Source organism: Peromyscus maniculatus, chromosome 2 (assembly GCF_049852395.1).
Source record: "Peromyscus maniculatus bairdii isolate BWxNUB_F1_BW_parent chromosome 2, HU_Pman_BW_mat_3.1, whole genome shotgun sequence".
Classification (NCBI taxonomy): Eukaryota; Metazoa; Chordata; class Mammalia; order Rodentia; family Cricetidae; genus Peromyscus; species Peromyscus maniculatus.
The window spans coordinates 65,953,313-65,980,552 of record NC_134853.1 but is presented as its reverse complement, the minus strand read 5'-3'; the positions used below and the strand labels follow the sequence as shown (position 1 = coordinate 65,980,552).

The 27,240-nt window shown below is 46.2% G+C and overlaps 1 protein-coding gene across 4 annotated transcripts in view; it reads right to left on the bottom strand.

The window, feature by feature from the left end:
* The window catches only part of Nfx1 (nuclear transcription factor, X-box binding 1), a 77,627-nt gene that overhangs the window by 47,783 nt on the left and 2,604 nt on the right, over positions 1–27,240 (bottom strand). The window contains exons 2-8 of one of the 4 annotated variants that reach the window (XM_076563473.1): positions 21,850–22,209; positions 15,836–16,825; positions 9,223–9,381; positions 7,909–7,986; positions 5,673–5,778; positions 2,498–2,569; positions 1,439–1,578 (exon numbers count right to left, since the gene is read on the bottom strand). In XM_076563473.1, coding sequence (XP_076419588.1) covers positions 1,439–1,578; positions 2,498–2,569; positions 5,673–5,778; positions 7,909–7,986; positions 9,223–9,381; positions 15,836–16,037 — 757 coding nt within the window. In that variant the 5' untranslated portion in view covers positions 16,038–16,825; positions 21,850–22,209. Of the gene's footprint in view, positions 1–1,438; positions 1,579–2,497; positions 2,570–5,672; positions 5,779–7,908; positions 7,987–9,222; positions 9,382–15,835; positions 16,826–17,224; positions 17,273–21,768; positions 22,210–27,240 lie in introns of those variants that run through there. The other 3 variants (XM_006975337.4, XM_006975339.4, XM_076563474.1) reach the window with 3 other exon arrangements.

The window sequence follows — 27,240 nt, the reverse complement described above, 5'->3', positions numbered from 1 at the left end:
AACCAAAAACTTCTACTGGCATATGGGAAGAGGGAAGTCACTGAAACCTAAACTTTTTACATTTTAAAAATAAACATTCCACTGCTGGAGGCACGGATGCTGGAGGAGGCATGGCTCAGGGCTTAGGAGTACCAGTTGCTCTTACAGAGGACCCAGCACCCACGTGGCGGCTCACTACTGCCTGTAACTAACTCCAGTTTTGCGAACCCCATGTCTTCTTCCGGCCTCCGTGGGCACTAGGCATGTATGTGATACCAACACACACCACTGATCCCTGAACTCATGAGGTAAAGAGAGAACCAACTCTCCTAAGCTGTCCTCTAGTCTCACGTGTTACGGCATGTGTGTCCACACACATACTTTCACACATAATACATAAATGCCATAAAATGTAAAAGAATAAAGTAGAGAGTAATCAAGGAAGGCACCGATGTCAATTTCAGGCCTTCACACGCACACACGACACCTGTCAGAACACCCTGGTGCCCACACATGTGAACATGCTTACTACACACATGAACATATACCACACAATCATATACATGGGGGGGGGGCGCCGTGTGACAGAAAACCACAATAAAAATAAAATGGAGTTCTCTGGCCAGTCAGGAAGTGATCACGAATACAATACCAAAAGGCTGTCTGTGGGTATGCTTAGTACAAAGACAGAACCACAGGAGGGCGGCAGCAGCTGACGGTCAACATGGCAGCCACAGCTGGTTGCACAGTGTTATGGAACCAGCATGTAATGAACATCCTGAGGCAGTGTTCATTACATTTCTACATAAGGCTGAAAGAGGTCCTAGAAGAATCACCACATGACAAAATAAATTACATATGTGGCCAAAATACTGAATGGTACACTGCTCAGTCCCAGCTTCTTGGGAAGGCAAGGCAGACCCCTGGGCATAGGAGAACCACCTAGGTAACAAAATAAGGCCGGTCTCAGTCTCAATAAAGAAAAGACAAACATTTATCTAAGTTCTCTGTTCCTTCCTCAGTTAAAGGACATGCGGGTTGTTTTCAGTGTGAGGTTCTTAGAAACACACATTCCTGTATCACCCTTTCTCTACATGCTTATACATGCAAATATCAGAGTGGAATGGCTGGGTCTGAACATACACACAGGCTTACTTCCACAAGAAACTGACAAACAGTTGTCCAAAGTGACTGTACACTGTGTACATCTGTCAACATAGTATGAAGATGCCAGTGGCTCCACCCTTGCCAACATCTGGTTTAGTCTTGTTTCATTTTAGAGCCCTAGTAAGTATAAATAGATACCTCATTATGGGCTTGGTTTTGATCCCCATCCCCCAGATCCTGTAGTGTACGTTTCTGTGAAGCAGTTTTGTTGTAATATAGTTGACATAACATACAACATACATGGATTCCAGAAAAATCCATGAGCATTGCTAACAGGTGTCTACATACTTACCCTGGTTTAATATGATCCGGCAAGGCTGGCATTGACCCCCATGGCATAGCTCAGCACAGTGGTGCTGACCACAGTTCAAAATATTCTCACAGGCATTAGAACAGTGAACCGAGACAGCCTGACCACAGCGAACTGTATGCCTAGAAAGACAGAAACAAATACATCACTCTGTAAGTCCCCACTGTACAGACAAAATACAGTAGAGTCCAAACCCTTCCCTCAACACCCAATAAATGTTTCTCTTGACTTTGCTGCCCCTAACCTAAGTGTTTCCTTCTAATTTTTAAAGATTTATTTTTATTATTTTAAATCCTGTGCACATATGTATGTAAGAGTTTGTGAACAGAGACGCAGGTGTCCATGGAGGCCAGAGATGTCATATCCCTCGGAGGTGGAGTGACCAGCAGGTGTGAGCCACCCCACATGGGTGCTGGGGACTGACCTCAGGTCTTCTGCGATAGTCAGGCACTCTCAGGCCCTGAGCAGTCCCTCCAGCCCTCCTCCTTCCATGATTTATTTCCTCAGCTACTCTCTCCATCTCCTCCACTTCTTTCTCCTTTGTTCCGGTTTTCTACCCTGCCTTTTCTCTCTGCTGTTTCTAACCAGTGGTGAAATGAAGGCTAGTTCTGAAACTTTGTCCTAGGTAATTAACCGTCATTCACCTGGTTTCTACTGAGCAGCATGCAGGAGGGAAAGAAGCCTGAAGGATGGGTGAAGCCTGGGCTCCTCTCCCTCTGCCGGTTTCCTCTTACCAACAGGGAAGAAAGGAATCAATAGTGTGTCCAACCTGATACACCCAGACTCCAAGCACAAGAGCAGTTTCCTGGGGTCAGGCATGTCTACACTGCATACAGCCGTACACTTACTTACGAGACATTAGGAAGAGCTTTGTCTTTTCTCCCCAGAGGTCCTGGAACCAAGTCCCCAGGGAGACTAAGGGATGACTTTCTTTACATCTACCATTCACTTCTACTGCTTATGGATCTTTTATGTTAGACATTCACAAGGGAATCATGCATATGGAAACTGAGTTATTCCTCAGTCCAGTTCTAACTTTACCTGGTCCGTCCACATTCACATGTTTTAGTCGTAAAAGCAGGGCAGGGTGGGCAGGGTCCAGGATGGCAGAGACTGGAGAAAAAACAAGCTTCAGTGAGTAAACTATTTATATGTACCGAAACGACCCCAGAGCTGCCTCAGCTGTGCTCCACTGTGAATACGGCAACGTTCATGGGAAGGACAACAGGGAAGAGGAAAGAAAGCTCAGTCGAGGAACTGCCTTCGTCAGACTGTCTAACGTCAACATGTCTGGGGACACTGTCTTGACGGATGATCCATGGGGAAGAGAGCCAGCATGCAATGTTCCTCTGGCCTCTGCTCCAGTTCCTGTCTCCAGGCTCCTGGGTAAGCTCTTTCCCAGGCTTCCTTCGATGGTGGGTTCTGACCCGTAAGATATAATAAAACCATTCCTTCCCAGGTTGGTTTTGGTCAAGTTTTTCATCACAGCAACAAAAGCAAACTGGGACAGGCAACAAATAAGCCTACTGTGAATGTCTCAGTATATCTCGAAAGCCACTTAAATAAGAAACACATTAGTCGGGCACAGTGGAGGCAGAAGTGGAGGATCTCTGTGACTTTGAGGCCAGCCTGGTCTACAAAGTGAGTTTCAGGACCTCCAGGACTGTTATACAGAGAAACTCTGTCTTGAAAAGCACCCCCCCCCCCAAAAAAAAAGGAAAGAAAGAAAACAAATTATATTTTTAAACAGATGAGGTAGCACATAACCCCAGCACTGGAGCAGAGGCAGGAGGACCACTGCAAAGTGGAGGTCAGCCCTGATCTACCGTAATGAGTTTCAGGCTAGCTAAGGTTACATAGCAAGGCTGCTTCAAAATGCCAAGAATAAATATTTTTATATATGAAAGTTGACATCATTATCATTTCAGAATAACAATCATTTTAGAAAAACAAAAGTAGCTGGGCAGTGGTGGCACACGCCTTTAATCCCAGCACTCGGGAGGCAGAGGCAGGTGAATTTCTGTGGTTTTGAGGCCAGCTTGGTCTCTAGAGCTAGTTCTAGGACAGTTAGAACTGTTATAGGGGCGGGGGACGACACACAGGACAGGACGGGGGGCGACCAACTCAAAATACTGCTTTAGTTTGGATTTGACAAAGATGACACTTTAAAATATATGGCCTTGGTTCAACCATAATAGCATGTGTGTATAAAAATACCTCGTCATACCTGGGTGGTTGTAGCCCTCCACTTTAATCCCAGCACTCAGGAGGCAGAGGTGGAGGATCTCTGAGTTTGAGGCCAGCCTGGTCTACAGAGTGAGTTCCAGGACAGCCAGAGCTACACAGAGAAAAACAAACAAAAACCCTCAAAATACCTTGCCACTCTTAATGGTAGATCACTTGCCTAGTACATGGGAGACCCTGGATTGGATTCTTGGAAGAAGGAAGGATGGAAGGAAAGAAGGGAGCAGCGTGCTCTCATCAGCTGGTGAAGTAATAACCAGGCTCTGGGCTGACAATGCTAACAGTGACAAGGAGGCTGACATGGGACAGCAGGCTGGTAAGCAGCAGAATCTCAGCACAGGGGCAAGAGGTTACGGGAAGAAGTGAGTGCTCTAGGCAGAATTAGACATCTGAACAGAATGCTGCATAGAAGTTAGAAGGAAAAAACAAGGAATTTCACTATGTTCAGATAAATACTGTCTTCTTCGTGAAGAACCAGTGTCAATCACAGACTGAGTAAGAAATTCCACTTATAATATCTGTGTGTGTCTGTGTGCATACATGGTCCACAGTACCTATGTGGAGGTCAAGACACACTGTGGGAGTCAGTCCTCTTCTTCACCATGTAGACCCCAGAGTTCAAACTCAGGTCTCAGTCTTTGCAGCGAGCACCTTAACCCACAAGTTAAGAAAACCCTATTTTTGGGATTTCTACAAATTGGGAGGACTTTAAAATATATATATATATTTTATATTCAAAACAGTGGTTTCTTCTGGGCATAGCGGCTGACACTTGTAATCCCAGTACACAGGAAGCTGAAGCGTGAGGATTACAGAGTGGATGAGGGCAGCCAGGGCTATAGCATGAGATCCTGTCTCAAAACACAAATCAAAATCACAAACCAGGGCAGTGGAGAGGCTTAGCAAGTAAAGGCGCTCGCTCTGAGCCTGGTGACCGCTGAATTTCATTCCCAGAGGTCATGTAAAGGGGGAAGGACAGTACTGACTGCACATGTGTGCTGTGGCCTGCACACACACAAATAATAAAGCCTAAATAAATAATCTTTATGACAGTTCCATACAGGTATATGATGTATTTTTGATGTTCACCTCCCACTTCCTACCCCCACTGGCTTTTCTTGTCCTCTCTTCCCACTCCAGCTGGTCCCCTTCTCCTACTTTCATGTTTTTAAAAAAATAATAAACAGGCTAAGCATGGTGGCACATGCCTTTAATCCCAGCACTTGGGAGACAGAGGCCAGCCTGGTCTACAGAGTGAGTTCTAGGACAGCCAAGACTGCTACACAGAGAAACCCCATCTCTAAAAGCAAGCAAACAAGCAAACAACAACAATAAAACCCCAGAATCTTCAGGCTGGAGAGATGGCTGGGTAGTTAAGAGCACTTGCTGCTTTTCCTGAGGATCTAGGTTCAATTCCTAGCACCAATATAACATGGATCTGCAATCTGTATTCTGGGGAGGAGCATTCTAAATGAAGGCAAGTGAAATCCTTTGGGAATTAGAGGCAATTACAGTAAAGTCTAATTAATCATACGGGGAGCAGAATTTCATGAAAAAGAAAAACAGGTATTCCTTACGTCCTCAAAGTACTACCATACAGGATGCAGGATGCTGACCAAATGCCTTTCCCTGCAGGCGCTGTCCTATACACTCCAAATTAGAGCCAACAGCACAAAACAGTGGAAGGATCACTGGCTTCCACACCCAGTCCCATCATTCCTAGCACTGCAACATTGGGCATGATGCTTACCTCTCTGAGCCTCACCTATAAAGTGGAAATGATCCTTCCACATCACTGGGCTGTGGGAGGGATTTAATAACCTATGTAGAATGCCTGCTACAGATTCAGTGCTCAGCAAATGCTTTGTATCACTCTTTACCCCATCTTGTTCCATGGTAACAGTATGTGTACTTAAAGCCACTAGCAAAGCACACAAACCGGGAGTCCCCAAAATCTATCATTCCAACTTACAGGTTACAGGAATGTGGACAGTCCTGGCCAGGCTGTTTCTTCCTACAAACCTCACCACAACTATGTGGAATTTCATTTCTGCTCCATTCAGGATTCTTTACTTTGCCTACAAACAACAGATGAGAAAGTCAATGCTATAAATTTCAACCATATTCTCACCTTTTACAAAACAGTACAATACAGCTAGACAGTGTGAAACTTAAGCATGGTTTTCAGTAGTACAACTATGTTATCGCATTCTAAAACAAAAAGCTGACAATAACGCTACTTATCAAACACTCTGAGCATGATAAAAACCTCAAGATTACCTGAAAAAAGACAGTCATTTTTACCTGTGAAAATGCCATTTTGACTACCGAACAAACTCTATATTTAAGATAAATACTTACTAGATAAACCATTAATAAATCTTAAATAAAGGACAAAGAATTATCTGTGGTAATGACCAGAAGGAAGAGCACTGGGGCACAGCTCAGTGGTAGGGCACTTCCTTAAAACCTTCCATGCCCTGGGATCTCTTCTGGCACCATGGGGGAGTCTGAGGGGTGGATAAAGAGAGGACAGAGGCTCTGAAGTGAACCAGGAAGAGACTGTGAGACAAAGACATGAACCCCTGCAGAGGAGCCAGGCTCTAAAGCTTCACAGTAGACATAAAAGGGTGGCAATTTCATAGCCAATGTCGCCATATCAATCTTCACAGAGATTCCCCTGTAGCTTGGGCTCTGTCTCAAAAAAGTCACAATACATGCATATCCTTTAAGATAATTAAGTCCTGCTATTATTCTGTCTGCCTAATTTCCCAGTGGCTTCTTATTTCTAAGTCACATTCCCTTTACAGTAGGAGATAGTAAAGTGAAGGTGTGAAAAGGGGAACCAGGGATATAGCTCAGTGGCAGAGTGCTTGCCTAGCATGTGTGAGGCTCTGGGTTTGGCCCCAGGACCACAAGAGGGGAGGAAGAATATGTTTGCTAGTGAAGGAATCAAGAGACTGAGTAACAGCTAGTCATCAAGAAAATAAGAGGAATATGAGCAAACTGGCTAGGACAATACAGATAGTTCACAAAAAGAAACAGAACAGGCTCATTTTTTACAAAGGGAATGAATGGTTAATGGTGTCAAGGGAGTCATGTTGCAGAAAAAGTGACTCATAAGGCCAGGGTCACTGATGACTTCTGAGGATAGTTTCAGTGGGGCAACAAAGGTAGATCCAAACCTAATGGTTCAAAGGAAGAATCACACTGTCAAGAAACAAAATCAACTAGAGGAAGAACTGTGACCCCGATGGCATGGGCACAGGGGAGCTGGCTCCGCCCTCTCACCTGAGGCCCCAGCGGCCCAGAATGACCAGCTCAGCTACCACCTAGGCCCATAGCTTGGCCTTGGGTTGGCTCACTCTAACATCTATGTCATCTAGGACCTGCTGGAACTCGTGAAGGGACTGGTCCTGTGGAACAATACCAGCGGGATATCCCAGAGGAGCTCTAGTGAGGATCCAGTGACGATGGTGCACCAGACACCAGAGGCCTCGAACCTGACCAGTGACTCACTGCAATGAACACTTGCTAGTAAAGCAGCTCCCAATGGCAGCAGAGGAATGAAGAGGGGTTGGAGAGGCGGGAAAGATGGAGGAACGAAGAGGTTCTTTTTTGGTCTGTTTGCTTGCTTGTTTTTAAAATTTTCTTTTTGAGGGGAATGACACAGGGGTGGGGGTGGCGGACCAGAAGGTAAGTGGAATTACGGTACAAGATGTGAAATTCCTGAAGAATCAATAAGAATCTATTTAAATTAAAAATCAAACAAACAAAACCAGGAAAACTATTCTATAGAGAAGGAAGATTCAAGGTTAATTTGTATTACTAGTTTATAGAAAAATCTCTCCATTATAAAGACAAATGATTGATTTCTTAAATTAAATACTATCTTTACTCACACTGCTTAAATCTAAAATGTCGAAGGTGTTACAGCCAACATTGAGAGGGAATCCACATCAATATCTACCTCTGCCAACTGATTGTTCTGGTGAGGTCAGCCTCAAGCTTAGAACCAGCATGAGCCTGGTTGGCATAATGAAAAGACCCACCTCAGAACGGCCTGCCAGGAGCACCAAGCCCCATGGCTCCATTGATGATGGAATGCAGCTTTGAAGTCTTATCAGTAACTTCTGAAAGGAGCCCTGTGGACCACTGAGGTACAATGTGTGAATAAAAAGTACCCTAGGGTATGTAAACAAACTTACCACAGAAACAAGTATAGGTATTAGGAACATGTGCAGAAACATTCTGACAAGCAGGGCACCTCCAACCACTCTGGCCATCTGTTAAAAAAAAGAAAAAAAGAACATACAATCCCTTTTCACATCGTAAGCTTGGTTAGGGATACAGCTCAGCAGTGGATAACGTGCTTTGTCTATACAGGGCCCTGGGACTTAATCCTTTGCACCCTCCTGAAGCGGCAGCACATCAATTCTAAAATTTTATGTCTGGCCAAGTGCAGTGGCATATCCCCTTAATCCCAGCACTGGGAAGACAGAGGCAAGAACTGAGTTCAAGACCAGCTTGGTCTAGTGAGACCTTGTCTCAAAAAGAAAAAAAAGTAAATCTACAGGAATTCCCATCATTGAAATAGTTAGAATTAAAATGCTGAGTATTATCAGACATTTAATAAGATCTAGGCTCTTAAGTAACTCTCACCCTGAGCTGTCCCCCTGCAGTGTATTAATTCTGTCCTATTGCTTTACTTCTGAATAAAGTTCTCAAAAAAAGAAAAAAAAAAAATCACAACGCTGAATGCTTCATTAAATACTGCGTTCAGGCTACAAAGACTAATGTGGTGAATCAAGTAGGCACCATGTTGTTCAACCATCTCTAATACCAACATTAACTGAAAGTGACTTGAAAAGAGGTATGCAGGAAAATCCTTATGTCCTGAAGTAACGAGCCACAGGATAAGGAGCATATATATTCCCAGCAAGATCTGCATTACCCATAAACACTAGTGTACTTTAGGAAGGGCCTAGATACTACAGAGATTTGTGAAATGCAGAAACAACCTAATATCTGGAGGATAAATTAAACAATTTATATAAATGTCTAAGCAAACCATAGACATATCTGGTTTCTTTGGCAGGGTCATACTATGTAGCTCTGGCTAGCCCAAACCCTGCTATGTACAGCAGGCTGGCTTCACACTCACAGAAATACACCTGCCTTTGCTTTCCAAGTGCTGGGATTAAAGGTGTGGGCCACCACCTCCTGGCTAGTTTTATTCTTTTTATTTATGAATGCTTCTTCAAATCTTTTTTTTTTTTTTTTTTTTTTTTTTTGTTCTGAGACAGGGTTTCTCTTTGTGTAGATTTGTTTGAGCGTGTCCTGGAACTCCCTCTGTAGATCAGGCTGGCATGGAATCACAGAGATTCACCTGCCTCTGCCTCTCGAGTGCTGAGATTAAAGGTGTGCGCCACCACCTTCTGGCTAGTATTTTTAAACTAGGTTTACAACCCCAATATATCCAAGCCGTGAGTGGAAACAGCCCGGGAGACGTAACAGCCGACCTGCATGAGACGCTGGGGAGCGGGCCCACTTCTTGATGCAGTTCAGATGGAAGACGTGGAAACAGCTCTGGCAGCTCCACACTGGGGCGGTGACCTGAACCAGCTCGCAGCACACCATACACTCGTACTTTTCTGTAGTTAGCTGCTCAATGAGGGAACCTGTTCAAAAAGATGAACAAACTGAATCATAGAAAACCACTCCTCACTTCAGTCAATAAAGAAACACGTCATTTGAGAGCATAGTCTAACACTTAAAGGGACAGCTGATTCTGAGTATTCAGACTTTGAGGCCAAGAAAGGGCCAAGCTGCTGAGACAGGACTGAGAAAGGAGTCGTGTGGGTAGGGATTCCTATAATGGAGGAAACATTGAGAGCTGTAGCTCAGGCCTGTGGTCCAGGGTTCAGGAGTCTCACTTGTGCTCAAGATTTCAAGACCAGCCTGGGCTATATAATGAAACCTTGTTTCAAATATCACAAATAAAATAATGATTAATAATAGTAAGTACAGAATAGACTTAGGAGTATTGCAATCATCTGTTGTTCTGATCTTTCCCCTGTTGACTGTCATTTTATTTACTTATTTATTTAGAAGTTTTGAGAGAGGGTCTTGTGTAAGCCAGGCTGGTCTGGACTCCTTTTCCTCCTGCCCCCACTTCCCAAGTGCTACCACACCCAGCTAGACTGTCTCTTCGTCACTATTCGTAGTTTATTAAGAAGCAACTTCTTTGTTGCTGTTGTTGAGACAGTCTTGCTGTGCTGCTCAGTTTAACCTCAGTCCTCCGGCCTCAACTTCCAGCGGGCTGTGACTGCAGACATGCACCACCCCTGCCTTCTAACTACTGGTTTATAATCCAGTTGCAGGGAAGTTGGGCCACTAAGATACAAATCATACAGACACGTTGATGGATGGCCACCAAATGTGGAATCCCCACAAATTACTGGTAAGTCCTAATGTAGAATGTGTCTCACACATTCTACATTATGTCAGTAATTTGCAGAATATGTCTAGAATCCAATTTCTGCTGCCCTCTCTCTGGTCCAAGCTGCTTTCTGTTACCTGGATTATTACAGTACCTTCCTTACTAGTTTTTCTACTTTTGACCACAGCAATATGAGCAGCAAACTGTAAATTAAGTCTGGCCTGGAGGCTGTAAGGCAGTGATCCCAGCTACTTGGCAGGCTCCCACAGGAGGACCACAAGTTTATGACCTGTCTGATGCAGAATGATGGAGAGGCTAGCCTAGCCAACTCAGTGAGACGCTGTCTCCCAATAAGAAGGGAAAGAATGGAGGAACACAACTCAGCAGGAAAGGGCCTGCTCGGCACCAAGAAGCCCCAGGTTCAATTCCCACTTCTGGTACAGGGGTGGGTATAGAAAATTAGATGTACTCTTCCAATTAAAACAGAACAGAACAAACAAACAACTTTATGTGTGTGTGTGTTTTGCCTGCATGTGCACCACATGTGTGCCTAGTGCCCTCAGAGGTCAGAAAAAAGTGCCAGATCCTCTGGAACTGGAGTTACAGACGATTGTGAGTTGCCATGTGGGTGCTAGAACTGAACCTGGGTCCTCTACAAAAGCAGCCAGTCCTCTTAAATGCTAAGCCATCTCCCTAGGCCCTTGTTAAGAGCTCTTATCTTGTGACTGTAAAAGCCCAAATCCTCAGTGCCCCCCACCTCCTCTCAGTCTCAGTGCTCTTTGGGTAGATTCCTTCCTGGGGACTTTATGCTCCGTACTGTGCCTACAAGACTTGCCCTAGATTTCTGCATGGCTCGGCTCCTCATTCACTCCAGTATTTACTAAAAATGTGACCTCCTCATGAAACAGTCCTCAGTCACACTTACAAAAATTACAATTCACTCCCTGAACATAATCTGTTCTTCTTCCACACTGTATGTTTCCTTAACATTTACAGCTACCTGACAGTGTCAGGCATCATGGTTAATTCCTGTAATCCCAGGAGGATCACGACTCAGAGGCTCACCCAAGCCACATAGCCAGACCCTGTCTTATAAAAGGAAAACAAAACTTATCTGATAAACCATGTGTTATGTATTTTACATATTGCTTATTGTCTAACTGTATACACAGAGTGTACTCCCTTGGGAACAAAGATTTTTATTAGAGTGGTACCTTAGACACAGTGGGCAACCCCAGTGGAAAAACATAACAAATAGCTCCAAGAGGTCCTAGAGAAAGAAATACAAATCTCTCACTGGCAATAGTACCTTTCTCTTTGGTTTTAGTAAAACATGTCTCGTGTGTAAATGTGGTAATTGTGGAACTCTAGAGCTGCCCTGTGCTGGTAAACTATCAGGTCTGAGTGCCAAGATTTGCCCACGTTAGGTGCCAGTCCTGTCTGACCACGGGTCTTTTTCAGTCCCCATCCTTTCTCAGCCATGACCGCGTCTACTGTATGATTCTAGTTGACCCGTCTATTAGTGAAGGACACAAGCCACTGAGACAACCTGGGGAGCCCAGAGACCTAATGAAGCCCTAACCAACTGCAAGCTTTGCAGATATACCAATCAACTTTTTTTCTGTCTCCAACCCCAACTCCCCACCAAAAGTCTCAGATCCTTACACTGAGGTCCACCCACCAAATAACACTTTCAAAACAACGACAACAAAGCCTCTGTTGTAAGCTTTCTCCGAGGCTCCCCTCTGCTCTGTGGCCACTGCTGACATGTGCCTCACCTCCACACTAGCTTGACTCAAGCGGCATCCTCCCCCACCTGTTCTTTTCTCCACTCTTCTCTACAGACGACAGCTTGCTCTCCTAGGAGTTTTTGTTTTAAACTGTAGTAAAGATTGTCCTGAGTTTAAAGAACAAAACCAGAAACAAACTGTTCTAGTTTGCTTTTTATTGCTGTGATAAAACACCATTACCATAAGCAGCTTGGGGAGGAAAGGATTTATTTTAGCTTACATCTTAGTCCACTGTGAAGGAAGTCAGGAATCTAGAGGCAAGAATTGAAGCCATGGAGGACCACTGCTTACCAGCTTGCTTTTCAGGCTCATCTTCAGTTACCTCTTTCTTTTTTAAATTTATTTTTAGTTCATGTGCATTGGTACTTTTTACCTGCATTTATATCTGTATAAGGGGGTCGAATTCCTGGAACTAGAGTTACAGACTGTTCTGAATTGGCCGTGTGGGTGCTGGGAATTGAACCCAGATCCTCTGGAAGAGTAACCAGTGCTCTTAACTGCTGAGCCATCTCTCCAGCCCTCAGCCATCTTTCTTACTCGTCCCTGGACTACCTGCCCAGGGGTGCCATTGTTCACAATGGGGTGGGGCCCCCACATCAATTATTAATCAAGGAAATTCCCCCGAGACCTGCCTACAGGCCAATCTGATGGAGGCATTTTCTCAGTTGAAATTCCCACTTCCCAGATAATGTTAGTTTGCTTTAAGGAAAAAAACAAAAACAAAAAACCAAAACAACTAACCAGCAAACAAACAACAAAAACACAAAGCTAACACTTGCCCGGGTGGCACATAACTGTAATTGCAGCACTAGAGAGGCTGAAGCAGGAGTTCAAGGTCAGGCCAGGCTACTAGAAAGTTTGAAGACAGCCTAGGGAACATAATATAACCCTGTTTTTAAAAAACAGAAAACTAGCCAGGCAATGGTGATGCAGGCCTTTAATCCCACCACTTGGGCTTCTGCCTCCAGTGCTGAGACTAAAGGGACACACCACCACCGCCCAGCTAACAGCATCTGAGACTAAAGGGACGCACCACCACTGCCCGGCTAACAGCAGCTGCTCTTTTGTTGTTGTGTGTTTGTTTTGAGACAGGGTTTCTCTATATAACAAGCTCTGGCTGGCCTGGAACTTGCTCTGTAGAACAGGCTGGCCTTGAACTCACAGAGATCCACCTGCCTCTGCCTTCCGAGTGCTGGGATTAAAGGTGTGCACCACCACCACTGTCCACCACAGTCTGACAAGGCAGCTGTTCTTAAAGAAGTTGATATAAATGCAGGGCCAGGGAGGCAAAGGCAGGTGGGTCTGAGTTCGAGACCAGCTTAGGCTACACAGAGAAACACTGTGGGAGTGGGGTCGGGGGAGCTCAGTGAAAAAAAAAAAAAAAAAAAGCCCTGGGCAGGGTAACATCATTGATTAGGTCAAAGTCTCACAACAAACCAAAAGGAGACCAGTAAGGCAAAAGTTCACAAGGAAGAGCTTCTGTACTGAAGTTATCCCCCACCTCCAATACACAGAGATCTTGCTAAGGAGCACAGTCTGTCCAAACTCAGTCTTCCCCAGGGCTAGTACTAAAGGTATGCTCCCTGCCGGACCTAGCTCTGCCTTGATGAAATACACACTCAAGGCAGAACGAGGAATATCTTCCAATAGTGTAAAGGTTTATTTGCAAAGAAGGGGACAGGATGGTAACTATGAGGAGAGAACATGTGCTTCTTCAGAAGCACCAAAAGGTAGAAAGTACTTGCAGGAAAGTATTTAGCTCAACGTAAGTTCTGTGTAACAGTCAGAGCCAACTAATAACTAAGGGCTGTGCAAAGCAAGAACACCACAAGGAAAAAAGAAAGAAAGATATGGTATCTAGGCCAACGATAGTGGTCCATGCCTGGAATCCCAGCACTAGGAGGCAGAGAAAGGAAGACTTTTGTTAGTTCAAGGTCAGCCTGGTCTACATATCAAGTTCCGGGCCAGGGCTACACAGGGACATCCGTATCTAAAAACAAAGAAACAACCTCTGAGGGTGGTGGCGGGGTGGTGGGGCATACTTTAATCCCAGCACTCAGAGGCCAAAGCTCCACAGGAAAGAAAGTATCTTCTTTGTAACTAGTCTAAGACAGCGCTGTCAGGAAAACAAATTATGGATTCTGGTTTTGTTTTTTTTTTGGTTTTTCTAGACAGTGTTTCTCTGTGTAGCCCCTGGCTGTCCTGGAACTCACTCTGTAGACCTGGCTGTCCTGGAACTCACAGAGATCAGTCTGCCTCTGCCTCCTGAGTGCTGGGATTAAAGGTGCAAATTATGGTTTCAAGTGATAGATTTGGAAACGAAGTATCTATAGTGATACAGAAAGACATGCTTGCTAAGGACTGGAACAGATAAATACTGTAAGGATAAGAAAAAGCTCCCTGGATCTGTAACTAAATTAGCTTTTGAAACATCTATAGTTGACTAGTGGAGCTGGAGCATAAACCTTTAATCCTAGCACTTGGGAGAGCAAAGGAACTCTAGCCCAGCTTAATCTACATAGGGACTTCCAAGCCAGTCAGGGATGCACAGCGAGAGCCTGTCTAAAGGAGTTTATTGTTGAAGAGATGGCTCAGTGGTGTACTGATCTAGCTGAAGACCTGAGTTCAGTTCCCAGTACCCCTGTGGCAGCTCATGACCACCTGTAACTTCAATTTCAGGGGATCTGATGACTTCTTCTGGCCTCAGAAGGCTTCTTGGCATACACAGTGATGCACTTACATATACTCAGGTGTACACACACACAAATAAATCTTTAATTCCAGCGCTTGGGAGGCAGGCAGATTTCTGTGAGTTCAAGGCCAGCCTAGTCTATATAGCAAGTTCCAGGATAGCTAGGGCTACATAGTGAGACCCTGTCTCAAAAACAGAAACAAAGGGCTGGAGAGATGGCTCAGTGCTTAAGAGCACAGGCTGCTTCTTCCAGGGGTTCAGGTTTGATTCCCAGCATTGGTGGTTTACAATCAGTTCTCACTTCAGTTCTAGGGGGTCTGATATCCTCTTCTGGCCTCCATGGGCACCAGGCACACACATAAGCGCACAAATATACATACAAACGAAACAGCCATACACATAAAAAATTGAAAGTAAAAATAAAACAAACAAACAAACAAACAAACAACAACAAAAATGTAGCAGTGAGCTAAGGGGTCGGAATTCTAGCTAGAGGGAACTGCATACAAGAGCCTGGATAACGAAACAGGAAGAAGGGATATGGAATAAAATGGCAGAGAGCATGGCACAGGAGATGGGACTGCGGAGGACAGCAGAAGCCAGTGTCTCCAGGTGACAGAACCCAGGGCAGGAATGATGGGCTCAAGATGTGTTTTGGAAAAACTGCTCTCTGATGATGGAGCAAAAGATGAGCTGGAAAAGAATTAAGACACGAGACAGGACCAATGCAATGGAGCGAACAAGATGAGAGGAGAGGATATAAGCTGTAATCAACAGGAACAACGGGATGTTACCATGTCCTGCTTCTGCTAGCTTAACTCACAAAGAATCTAACAACCAGACAGCTGTACCGTCTCCAGCTACATTTAAAGCTCTTACATAATGATTTAGTGGAGGAAAATCAGTAAACCAAAAAAATGCTAGGCCTGGAGGTGAAGGCTGGTAATACCAGCTCCTCAGGAAGCTGAGGCAGGAGGAGAACAAGTTCAAGGTCACCCTGGGTAACCTATAAAGACCGTCTCAAACAAACAACAAAACAGAGGAGAGGGTACCAACGAGGGCAGCAGTGGGTAGGGGCAGGATCCAAGCAGGTGAGGAAGTGAGGTAGAGACTTCACTGTGTTACCTTTTTATTGTCTAGTTTCTAAATGATTGGCGTGTACTGCTTGAAAGCTCATGTCACGCCATCCTTCCTCCCCTCCAGGCACTTACCTGTGTGTGTTTCCACATTCTTCAGCATATGGTTCTGTTTGCCTCTGGGGAAGGGAGAGAGCACTTGGGGGTCCTGTCTCCGCGCAGCATTCTTCTCTTGGCCAGCCCTTCTGGAGGACTTGTTGACAACTGCCAGATTCCCAGTGTCACAGCCTGACTTCGTCAGTCTTTCTCTGAGATTGTCCTTTGGAATGGGGGGCATGTTGTTTTTGGGCCCTGAATTTATATGTCGCTGACTCTCCTGTTTGGGTGGGTTCCTGCCTGGTCGTGGTCGGGCGCCCTCCACTTCCCAGGGAGGCCTTTTCTGTGGGTATCTTCTCTGCTCATTCCGTCTTGACACACATCCCTCCACTACAGCTTTCCTACAGGGCGCATCTGAGAAGTCAGCGTGGGAAACGCCCACAGGTCTGCTAGTTTCATCCTCAGACTTGGGGCTCACTCTGTTTCCCCACTCACATTTGAGTTTCCCTTTGGCCTTTGGTCCTCTGCCATAGTTGTACGTAAGCTGGGCTGCCTTCTTGGGCTTTGCGCCCCTGGGATCTGCAATAACCACGTCTGTCTCGCTCTCAGAAGGGCTGTGCTCCCTGGGGTCTGTTCCACTCTCTGACCTGGCCACGCTTTCTAAACTAGATGCATCTGACGTCTGGTCAGTGAGCCCTTGTGCTCTCTTGACTCTGCTTTGGTGCTTTTCATTCCTCAGTTTCTGCCATGGCTGATTCTGAAGGCCATGGTTCTTGAGGGACTTATTAGACACCTGGAAAAAAGCCTGGTGACTCTTCGGTTTGCTTCCAGAGGCGTAGCTGTGCTGATGAACAGCAGAGATGTCATCATAAGGGACCTGCCTAGGAAGGTGACAGGGAGGTGAGGAACTATAATTTCTTCTGCCGATCCTGTTAGAGTCCAATCTTCTTTGGGGCCCACAATTTAGACCAGAATTTTTTCTCTCCTGAGGAATGAACTCAGCAGCATCTGTATTGAATTTAAAAGTGCCTAGGAAACAAGAAATAGATATCCAGTAAGAAATTAGTGTCACTTATGAAGCCCACGACTCTAAAAGGCACATGTAAAACTATTTTCTTAAGGACAGTGTATAAAATAGGCTTAATGAGATCAGTCTCTTGTGAAAGTGTTGGGCTCTCAGTCCTTGCGGAGGACAATTAGTATCCCATGTCTAGTGGCCACACTGATATCCATTGATGGCCTAGGCCATCTAGCACTATGAACATGCATTTATCCTAAAATTTATCTTAGGAGAGCCAAAGCCAGGCATGATAGTATGCACTGGTAATCCCCTCACTTGGGAGTCAAACTCAAGAAGAGCCTGAGCTACATGAGAACCTATAGCCAAAACCAAAACCTTGGAAGAGGACAGAGCATGTTGGTACATACCTCTAATCAGAGCACTAGAGAGGCCTATGCAGGAGAATCAAAAATTTGAGACTAGCCCAGGTTCTAGAGTGAGACTTTGTCTCAATAAAAACTAAAGATCAGGTTTAGGGATGCGGTGTTGGTCAGGAGTTCCATGTGGTCTTTTGAAACACTAAAGCAGCATTGCATAATAGCAAAAAAAAAACCAAACAAACAGGCTTTGAAATCAGCTAGAATGGGTTTAAAGTCTGAATGAGCTTAGGGCTTAGTTTCTACATCTATAATGAAGGATAACGACGTTTATTTCAGAGTTATTATGGCCCCAAAAGAGTCCATACAGACAATATTAGCACAGTGAGTTGGCTAGTCTCCATCTCTTCCCCCAAGGAATACAGTTTGGGCTTTTTACATGTAACTCCTACAACATGTTCTAAAATTTCCAAGTGTTAAAATGTAACCTTACTTTAACTCCAGCCTACTCATCCCCCCACCAGGTGATTCTGAGTACAACCAGCTCAGTTCCTGAAGCCTAAAGAAATCATCTACCAGAGCACTTTTAATCCCAGCACTCAGGAGGCGAAGGCAGGCAGATAGATGTCTGTTAGCTTGAGGGCAGCCTAGTCTACACAATGAGTTTCAGGTCAGTCAGGGCTACATAGTAAGACCCTGTCTCAGAGAGAGAGAGAGACAGAGAGATAGAAGACAAACTATCTGCCTAATAACACAAACCAGTCAGTAAGAAAGTCAGTTACAGTAGCAATCAACAGTCTGTAAGGCATGAATTTAAGTCCCTGCCTACCAGTTAGTTTGTTCTAAATCATTCATTTTCCGTCATTTGAGAAAAGGCCTCACTATGTAGTCCAGCTGCCTTCAAATTCACTATATAGCTCAGGCTGGCTTCAAACTTAAAATCCTTTTGCTTCAACCTTCTAAGTAATGTAATTACAGGCATGTACTATCATGTCTTGCTTTATTATGCTTTAATGTGTTACTCAGTCCCAGTTTTCGGGTATGTAATAGAGAATATAATCCCTACATCGGAGTTATTAGGGATCCTAAGTTAGTAAAGTAAAGCAATACCATGCCCACAGTGGTTAAAGTGATACCTTATTGTTGCTTTCAGAGCTACAATTATCTGAACACAGACTCCAATGGGTATGCTGAAAAACTTGGGGATTTCCAAGGCTTGGCACTTTTTAGGTACTTAGTATGTGCCACATACTCTTCTAGGCACTTTCCATGTGCTAACTTCCTTATTCGGTTTTAAATGTGTACGTGTAGGTATCTGTGTGTACACCATGAGTGTGGGGGTGTCTTGAGGCAAGAGAAGCTATCAGATCCCCTGGAGCTGGAGTTACGGCCGTTCTGAGTCACCTGGTGTGTAGGGCTAAGAACCAAACTTGGTCTTCTGGAGGAGCAGTGAGTGCTCTTAACAGCAGAGCCATCTCTCCAGCCCCATTAACTCACGTACTCTTCACGTTCCTGTTGAGAAAACTACAGCGCAGTGACCTGCCCAAGGCCACGGGCACTCCGAGGCAGGTTCAGAATTCTGACTTAGGACACGTAGCACTCATGACTTCGTGCTTATTCTTACAGTGCACACTCACAGCAGAGAGCACAGAGACACAGGGAAGGCCTGGCGAGATCATAAAGGCCACCGAGAAACCTCTCACTCAATCAGGATTTGTCCCAAACACTTCCACACAGGCAGTGTTCCAGGGTGGGGTGGAGAGCCTCACAAAACGGCAGGAGGATTTAGACTAACTCAGAGTGGCGGAGGCGTTCTGGAAACGCGATCAATTTAAAAGCGGGAATAGGTAAACTGTAACAAGGGGTGCTGTACCGTTTTCTCCTGCTATGAAGGAGCAAGGATGGAAAGAGGGGCTAGAAGAAAGGTCAGTGAAGCTGCCCAGGAGCCTGTAAAGGAGGTTTCCCACTGCGTAGTAGGGAACAGATGCAGACAATGCTGTACCTAGTGACACACAGTTGTTTTCACTAGACCTAGGCCGAAGCCCCCAGAAAGACGGCTAGACAGGAAAGGGAAAGGGGACCTGAGTCAGGAAACTGCGCCATGGCACAAGTCAGACACTTATTTCACTGTCTGAAGTGGAAGTTCTGTAAGTGAGCTGTCTTCTCGCCAGGGCATCACTGTAATACAAGTAAGGGGACCAGAGAACCAACAAAACATAGCACAGTAGTGTTGTGTACGAAGTCTGATCACGGGCAGCAATTGGGAGGCAGAGGCAGCTGGAGCTCTGTGAGTTCAAGGCCAGCCTGGTCTACAGAGCGAGTTCCATGACCCTTTCACAAGGGTCATGTAAGACCAACAGAAAACACAGATATTTACATCATGATTCATGACAGTGGCAAAATTACAGTTATGAAGTAGCAACAAAAATAATTTTATGGTTGGGGGTCACCGCAACATGAGGGCCCCAGCATTAGGAAGTTTGAGGACCACTGGCTTGGGGAGTATGTGAGCAAGAGTCGATGTTAAGGTAAGGACAAAGACTACAGAAACAAGGAAGTAGGGATTTCTTGAACAAGGGGACTCAGAAAATGCCTTAGGGAGTGGAAGTAGTAACCTCGTGCAGAGTCCTAAAGGCTAAAGTCATGCGTCACAACTAGCCCTCACTCAACTCTGCTTCAAATACCGAAGGGCATGGAAGTAAGTCAGAGGTAAGAAGATCACCAGATTCAGTTTAGAGGGCTAGTGAAGGCCTAGAGAGAATAATAATGTATCTGCCTAAGTTTTCCACTCCCCAAGATGATTTTTATATCCAAGCCAAGTCTAGGGTACACCAATGCAGTGTGTTCTTCCACTCTTTAGCCTGAGCCCGGATGGACACCTTACCTGTGGCTCAGTACACAAACACATGCACAGCCTTACTAGTGTGCTAATAAGATGTGTCAGAAGCACAACCATAATCCAAGCCAATGCTGCACGTTGCTGTGCTGATTTTCAGGAAGAGCAGGCCATGAAGTCAAATCTATGGAGTGGGTTATGACAAGTATTTTTTTTTTAATTGTAACGTTAACAGTACATTGTTGGTAGTTAAAGAAACCACTGCTTCTCCCCCTCAACCCTAACCCCGCCCTTCCAAGACAGGGGTTCAGTATGTAACCCTGGCTGGCCTGGAACTAGATATGTAGTCTAGGCTGGCCTCAAACTCAAAGATCCCCCTGCTTTAGCCTCCTGAGTGCTGGGATTACAGGTGTGTGCCACTATGCCTGAAACCACTGAAATATTTGGTTCACTTAAAAAAAATTTTGCCGGGCGGTGGTGGCGCACGCCTTTAATCCCAGCACTCGGGAGGCAGAGCCAGGCGGATCTCTGTGAGTTCGAGGCCAGCCTGGGCTACCAAGTGAGTTCCAGGAAAGGCGCAAAGCTACACAGAGAAACCCTGTCTCGAAAAACCAAAAAAAAAAAAAAAAAATTTTTTTTTGGATGTGCCCGCACCTTACAGAGAGGAGGGGGACTGGATATATGCCACGTATGTGTTGATACCCTTGGTGGCCAGAAGAGGGCGTCAGGTCTCCTAGAATTGGAGTTACAGGTGGTTGTGGAACCGACCATGGTTCCTCTAGAAGAGGAGGTAGGGTTTTTTGTTTTGGTTTGGTTTTGTTGTTGTTTTTCGAGACGGGGTTTCTCTGTGTAGCCCTGTCTGTCCTGGATCTCGCTCTGTAGACCAGGCTGGCGTCGAACTCACAGACATCCACCTGCCTCTGCCTCCCGAGTGCTGGGATTCAAGATGTGAGCTACCACGCCCGGCTTGAGGTAGTGTTCTTAAACACAGCACCAACAACTCTCCAGTTTCTTGATTCACTTGTACGTTAGGTAAGTGTGCACAAATATCCCAGTGCTAAATGTTTCTGATTGCTGTCCACTCAATTTGAAACCCCGGATCGACCGATACACCCTGAATAAAATGGAAATAACTTATATTAACAGTCAAATGAGGCTGTCTCCACCACGGAGGAGCTCCAGGAAGGAAAGTGAGCCAACAACCAGGCACCGAACAGGTAGGGTCCGGGAACTGGCTTACTGCCTCCAAACTGACAGATGAGGGAACTGAGACTGGCATCACACACGGCACGGCAAAACGGGGTTCCAAACCCCTCGAGGCGGGCCCCGCGCGCGCGCGCCCGCGGCTCGCCGCCGCTCCGAGAGGTTGGGAACACACCCCTAGCCCTGCGCGCAAACTCGCTGGACTCCGGGGCCCGCTCCCGAGCCTCGCCTACGCCCGCCCGCCCGCCGGACTCCGCGCCGCGCTGCCTCGGGAAGGCCGGAAGGAGCCCCGCAGGGGCGCGGGGCGCCCACGGCCGCTCGCTGGGCGCCGGGACCCGTCCGCTCTCCTCGGGAACCCAGGGGCCGAGCTTCAGCACCCTGCGAAAGATGGTGGCGGGGTCCGGACGTGCAGCGCGCGTGGCTTGGCCCTTGCGAGCCACTGTCCCCGCGCGGCACGCGCCCCTCTCGCCACCGCAAGGGCCCCGAGCCCCTTCCGATCTCCTTGCTGACTACACTGCCGCACCCCAGAGGTCCCGCGCGGGGAAGCGGACAGTACCTGAGACCGGAGGCGCCTCCGCCATCCCGTGCTGTGCCGCAGCACCTCAAGCGAGCCCCGCCACCGAGCGAGTGCTGTCACCTGGTCACGTGTCCCGGATTTCCGGCGCCGAGAATGCGCTCCTGCGCGCGTGTGGACGGCCAGGGGGGTGGTGCCGCTCAAATAGACGGTGGAGTGGCGCGTTTGGGACGTCAGACAAATGCGACGCGCCTGGGCGGAGTCGGGGAGACGGGCGGGTGGCTGCAGAGGGCTCGAGTCGCGGGAGGGAGCTGGTGTCCTCCGGTTGCAGCGCCTGTTTGTCGTGTCCTGCCATCTGCCCAGCTTTAAATGGCCATTTTGCATAAAAGGTAGAACTCCTTCCTGAATATGCATCGTGTCTCCCTCCTACAGGACCCTTAAGGGCAGCCTCCATCAGGCTCTGGCCAACATCAACAGGAATCTCTAGTTTGAACATAGAGAAAGCAAGCATAGGGGACAGGTGGTTTAGAAGTTGATTTAGATGTTACCGGGACAAGTATCGCCTTTTGTCAACCTGCTGGTGTCTCTAGACACCACCACCCGAGTAGTCTGGTTGAACCATGGAGAATAAGTTTCCTGTACCTTTGAAATCTTAATATAACAATAGCATTAGGGGAAAGAAATCTGAAACATGTTTTTCATTACCTTAATTCACTTTCTTATACCTTTATGACTGTGATTTACAGACCTTGAAACACTTTCTTGGACCCTCAGAACTGTCTTAAGCTTCCACATCCTCCATCTAACCATTTACCACACAGTAGTTATTACTGAGAGCAGTCAGCAAGTTCCTGGAGAACTTGTTCTGTTTTGCTCTTCTTCCTCTGTCACAGTCAGGTGGCCAGCCTGACACAGGACAAAGATTTTGGAGGAAACCTTTATAAACAAACATGCTTGGGTCCAGAGGAGGAGCCATAACCAAACCTCAGAGCCGGCTTTCCAATAAAGGGGAACAATTTTAATATTAGCCACACTCTAAAGACGTTTGAATCCCTGTTAAGCTGAATCCAGTGACTAGAAGGCTCGGAGATAAATTCTGAGCCCTGGCCATCTAAACAAGCAGCACTAGCGGTGGTGGCTGGAAGCTGGCAGAGGCAGAGAAAGCAAAGCCAAAACCAACCAACACAGACTACAGAAAGCTTGCAGACTCAAAGGAGACCAGTCAGAAACAAAACGTGTGGTGGTCACCATCATTCATACATTCAGTTGAGCCTGAACCAATTCCATCTCTGCTTTCCTGTTTGCCACAAGACTTACAGACACACCAGAAAACACAGACCCATCTGCACATATAGACAGACAGCAAAACTTTCCAAACCACCAGGACCAGGTGGCCTGGTGACATCGCTTTTGCCCTGGATGGCAATGAAAGGGTTCTGAAGTTGGATGGTGAGAGGAGGATTATGTTTGGCTATAGAAGGGTTTTGGTGTCCCATAATTAGGGATGCACCTGGGAGGCTGGCAAGGGGGATGGTGTGTCTGATCACGTGATTTGGAGGAGGGGAAGGGTCGGTGAGCCTGGGGTCAAGTGGATTGGGGGAGAGAAGGAAATAGAGGCTTCCACTTTGGCTAAGAGGTGCCTTCTCAGCAAGGGGATGGATGGGTAAGGTGAGAACCTCTAAAGATACAACTAAGTGGTGGGGTTTGGTGAGGTTGGTAAAGCTGTCCCCTACCCCAACCATAGGGGAACAAGAAGAGGTGGGTCCCTAAAACTCCACCAAGACCAAGTGGGTGGCCCTAGTGTCCAAAAGGAAGGCGATGGGTCACCCTGATACTGTGATGGCTACCCACCTACCTGATATTCCACCATTGTACTTGACCAAAGCATTGACTTATGACTTCTTCCATTCTGCAACCATCAACATTCCCATAACCTCTTTCTTCTACAGTAGAATGTGTCAGGGTAACCTTAAGCCAGTTTGTTTGTTTGTTTTCTTTTTTTCTTTCTTTTTTTTTGTTTTGTTTGTTTGTTTGTTTCTTTTCAAGATAGGGTTTCTCTGTGTCACAGCCCTGGCTGTCCTGGAACTCACTTTGTAGACCAGGTCTCAAACTCACAGAGATCCACCTGCCTCTGCCTCCCAGGTGCTGGGATTAAAGGTGTGTGTGTGTGTGTGTGTGTGTGTGTGTGTGTGTGTGTGTGTGTGTGTGTATGTACACCACATTCTGTCTAAGTGTTCTTGGAGGTCAGAAGAAGGCATTGGATCACCTGGAGCTTGAGTTACAGGCAGTTGTGATGTCAGGGAGCTGTTAGTGATTTTAAGTCATACACACACACACACTCACACACATAATGTTTCAGAAAGATTATTTGTACATGATGAATTCAAAGAAGTAAAATCGTGCATAAGAGGGAGCAGGTCATTCATTCCAAAAGATTATATGAGATATATCTAGGCCAGTGAAGACTGAGAAGGGAACTTGAGAAACATTTAGGAGTTAAAAGCAAGGATTGGGGTCAGTGAAATAACTTAGGGGATAAAGGTATTTCCTACCAAGCCTGATGGCCAGAGTTCAATCCCCAGGAACTCCATGGTGGGGGAGAGAATTGACTCCTGCAGGTTGTCCTCTGTACCTCACATGCACACAGTGGCACGTGTGCCCCCATAATAGATAATGCGTTTTTTTTAAAAGTAAGGCTTAATGGTTTATTGGCTATGTAGGACGAAGCAAGACGTAGGCATTGAAGACAACTCTAGAGCATTCTATCTGGATGATAGGGTAATGATTTCACTAGTTGGGAGGGAAAACAGCAGAGATTTGGGTCTAGAGAAAGTGATGGGCTGTCTTTGCCATGTGACTATGAGGTGCTTGTGTGAGTCTGGGACAGCCAAATAACTGTCTGGCAAAGAGCTGGACATTTGCAGTTGTCAGAAACTACTCGAGATCCACAGCTGGTTAAACTGTAAAGAATAAGTGACCATGGGGTGCCCAGTCCCAGTGGGGTACATCTCTAACACAATCTCTATACCTATGGGATCATTTCAGTAGAGGGAGCATCAAGATTTTAAGAGAGGACCAGCTGGATGCCTGCTGTAAGTTAGTGTCTTCTAGACAGGACAGAAGTGTTGCAATCATGAAATTTTAATATGGTTGCCTAAACAAGACCTGCAAAATGACAGCTCCAGTTGACATACCACTGTGAATGGAGGAAATTTCACAAGGCTCCACCACTAGATGAGGATCTATAGATAGCCAATGGCAGCTAAGGAAGGGAGAAACGTTTATCACCAAGGATGAGTTCCCGACAGGTTATCCAATCTCAAGTGTTCAGCCCTAAACACATGTGCATGTGAGCAACACTAATGGACTTAGTAGGTTATACATATTTATGCAGGTGATCTTTATAGAAGAGGCCATGAGTTCAAGAGAGTGGGGGATATGGGAGGAGCTGAAGCAGGGAGATAGGGGTGCGAATCATATGAATATGGTGTACTCATACATAAAATTCTCAAGAAAGTTTAAAAACAAAACAAGTAGGATTCTGAAACTCAGAAAGACTAGAGCTAGGAGCATGGGTTTGAAGGTCAGCAGTGAAGGTTTAGAGGTCAGTAGTGAAGGTTTGGAGGTCAGCAGTGAAGGTCTGGAGGTCAGCAGTGAAGGTCTGGAGGTCAGCAGTGGAGGTCTGGTCAGCAGTGAAGGTTTGGAGGTCAGTAGTGAAGGTTTGAAGGTCAGCAGTAAGGTCTGGAGGTCAGCAGTGAAGGTCTGAAGGTCAGCAGTAAGGTCTGAAGGTCAGCAGTAAGGTCTGGAGGTCAGCAGTGAAGGTCTGGAGGTCAGCAGTGAAGGTTTGGAGGTCAGCAGTGGAGGTCTGGAGGTCAGCAGTGGAGGTTTGGAGGTCAGCAGTGAAGGTCTGGAGGTCAGCAGTGGAGGTCTGGTCAGCAGTGAAGGTTTGGAGGTCAGTAGTGGAGGTCTGGAGGTCAGCAGTGAAGGTCTGGAGGTCAGCAGTGGAGGTCTGGAGGTCAGCAGTGGAGGTCTGGAGGTCAGCAGTGATGGTTTAGAGGTCAGCAGTGGAGGTCTGGAGGTCAGCAGTGATGGTTTAGAGGTCAGCAGTGAAGGTCTGGAGGTCAGCAGTGGAGGTCTGGAGGTCAGCAGTGGAGGTCTGGAGGTCAGTAGTAGAGGTCTGGAGGTCAGCAGTGAAGGCATGAGGGTGGCTAACAATCGAGCAAAGAAAGTATGGTGGATACAAACTGGAATCCTGATGAACACTAACACTCCAGGGGCAGAGAGGGGATTTCAGAGCTGTAGAGGGACATTCAGAGGTCAGGAGAAACAAATACTGTAGCACAGCGAAGACTTGGGTAGAAGGACGGCCACTTGGTGGACTAACATGGTGTATGTGGACAGCCAAATGTGACCCATCAGAAATGAACAATACAAGACCTTGGAGGTGAGTGCAGAATGGCTACCGTGGGCTGGTGAGGAGAAAGCTACTTAAGGGAGAGCCAGAAGGCTTGCAGCCAAGCTTTGAGAAAAGACAACTTCCTGTTCATTCAAGCAATTCACCTTTCTAAAAGAAATGAAATAGCGCCACAAAGGCTACTTCGGAAACGAGAATAAATCAAGATCAATACACAGAAAAGAAACACATCTCCAAGCAGCGGAGGAGCCCACTTCTAAAAGTGCTCTTTGTCCTCTGCAGACACAGACACCGTGAGGCTGCAAACGTTTGCAGACCAGGCTTACCCCACAGCCACAGCCTGGGCTGCTTTCGCGTGAGACTCCAACTGGAACTGAGAGAACATGTCTCCAGGGGGAACAGTTTCTTCTAGGAAGAGGACCCTATCCGACTGGGGGTGAAAATTAAAATGAAGCAGACAGCACCATTCAAGATGAGGCAAAGTATTGACTCCTTCATATGCCGTTCTAGAACATGCAGGAGCTTTAGGGAACGAGTGTGCTCTGTTCTGCCACTGCTTCCTGGGTGGCAATGTCGCTGAGAATCCACTGAGAAGCCTCAGATAGACTACTGCAAGGCCATGAATTTGCATTTTACTAAACAACAAGAGTATTGACACTAAGGCTAAAGATGGAATGTTTATTAAAGAAATTATTAAATAAAAAATTTAGACCCCTCCAACTCAGTGTTGACATTGAATTTGCCATTGTAACTGTACTAAAAGGTGGGACCTTTCAAGAGGTGGTCAGGCCACAGGGGCTCTGCTCTCAAGAATGGATTAAGGCCATCATTGTAGGAGTGGACTGGTTGTGACTAGAGCGATGGAGGTTTTTACTTGTTTTCAAACTGTTTCTCTTATGATTTCTCCATGTGATGTTTTCTTCCATGTTATGATGTAGCCAGAAGGTCCCTCACCAAATACAACCCCTCGGACTTGGACTTCCTAGCTTCCAGAACTATGAGTCAAGTAAACAAACATGTTGCTTCTAATCTACCCAGTCTGTGGTATTTTGTTATACCTTCAGAAAACATGCCAAGACAACCAGTCACAAGAAATAATA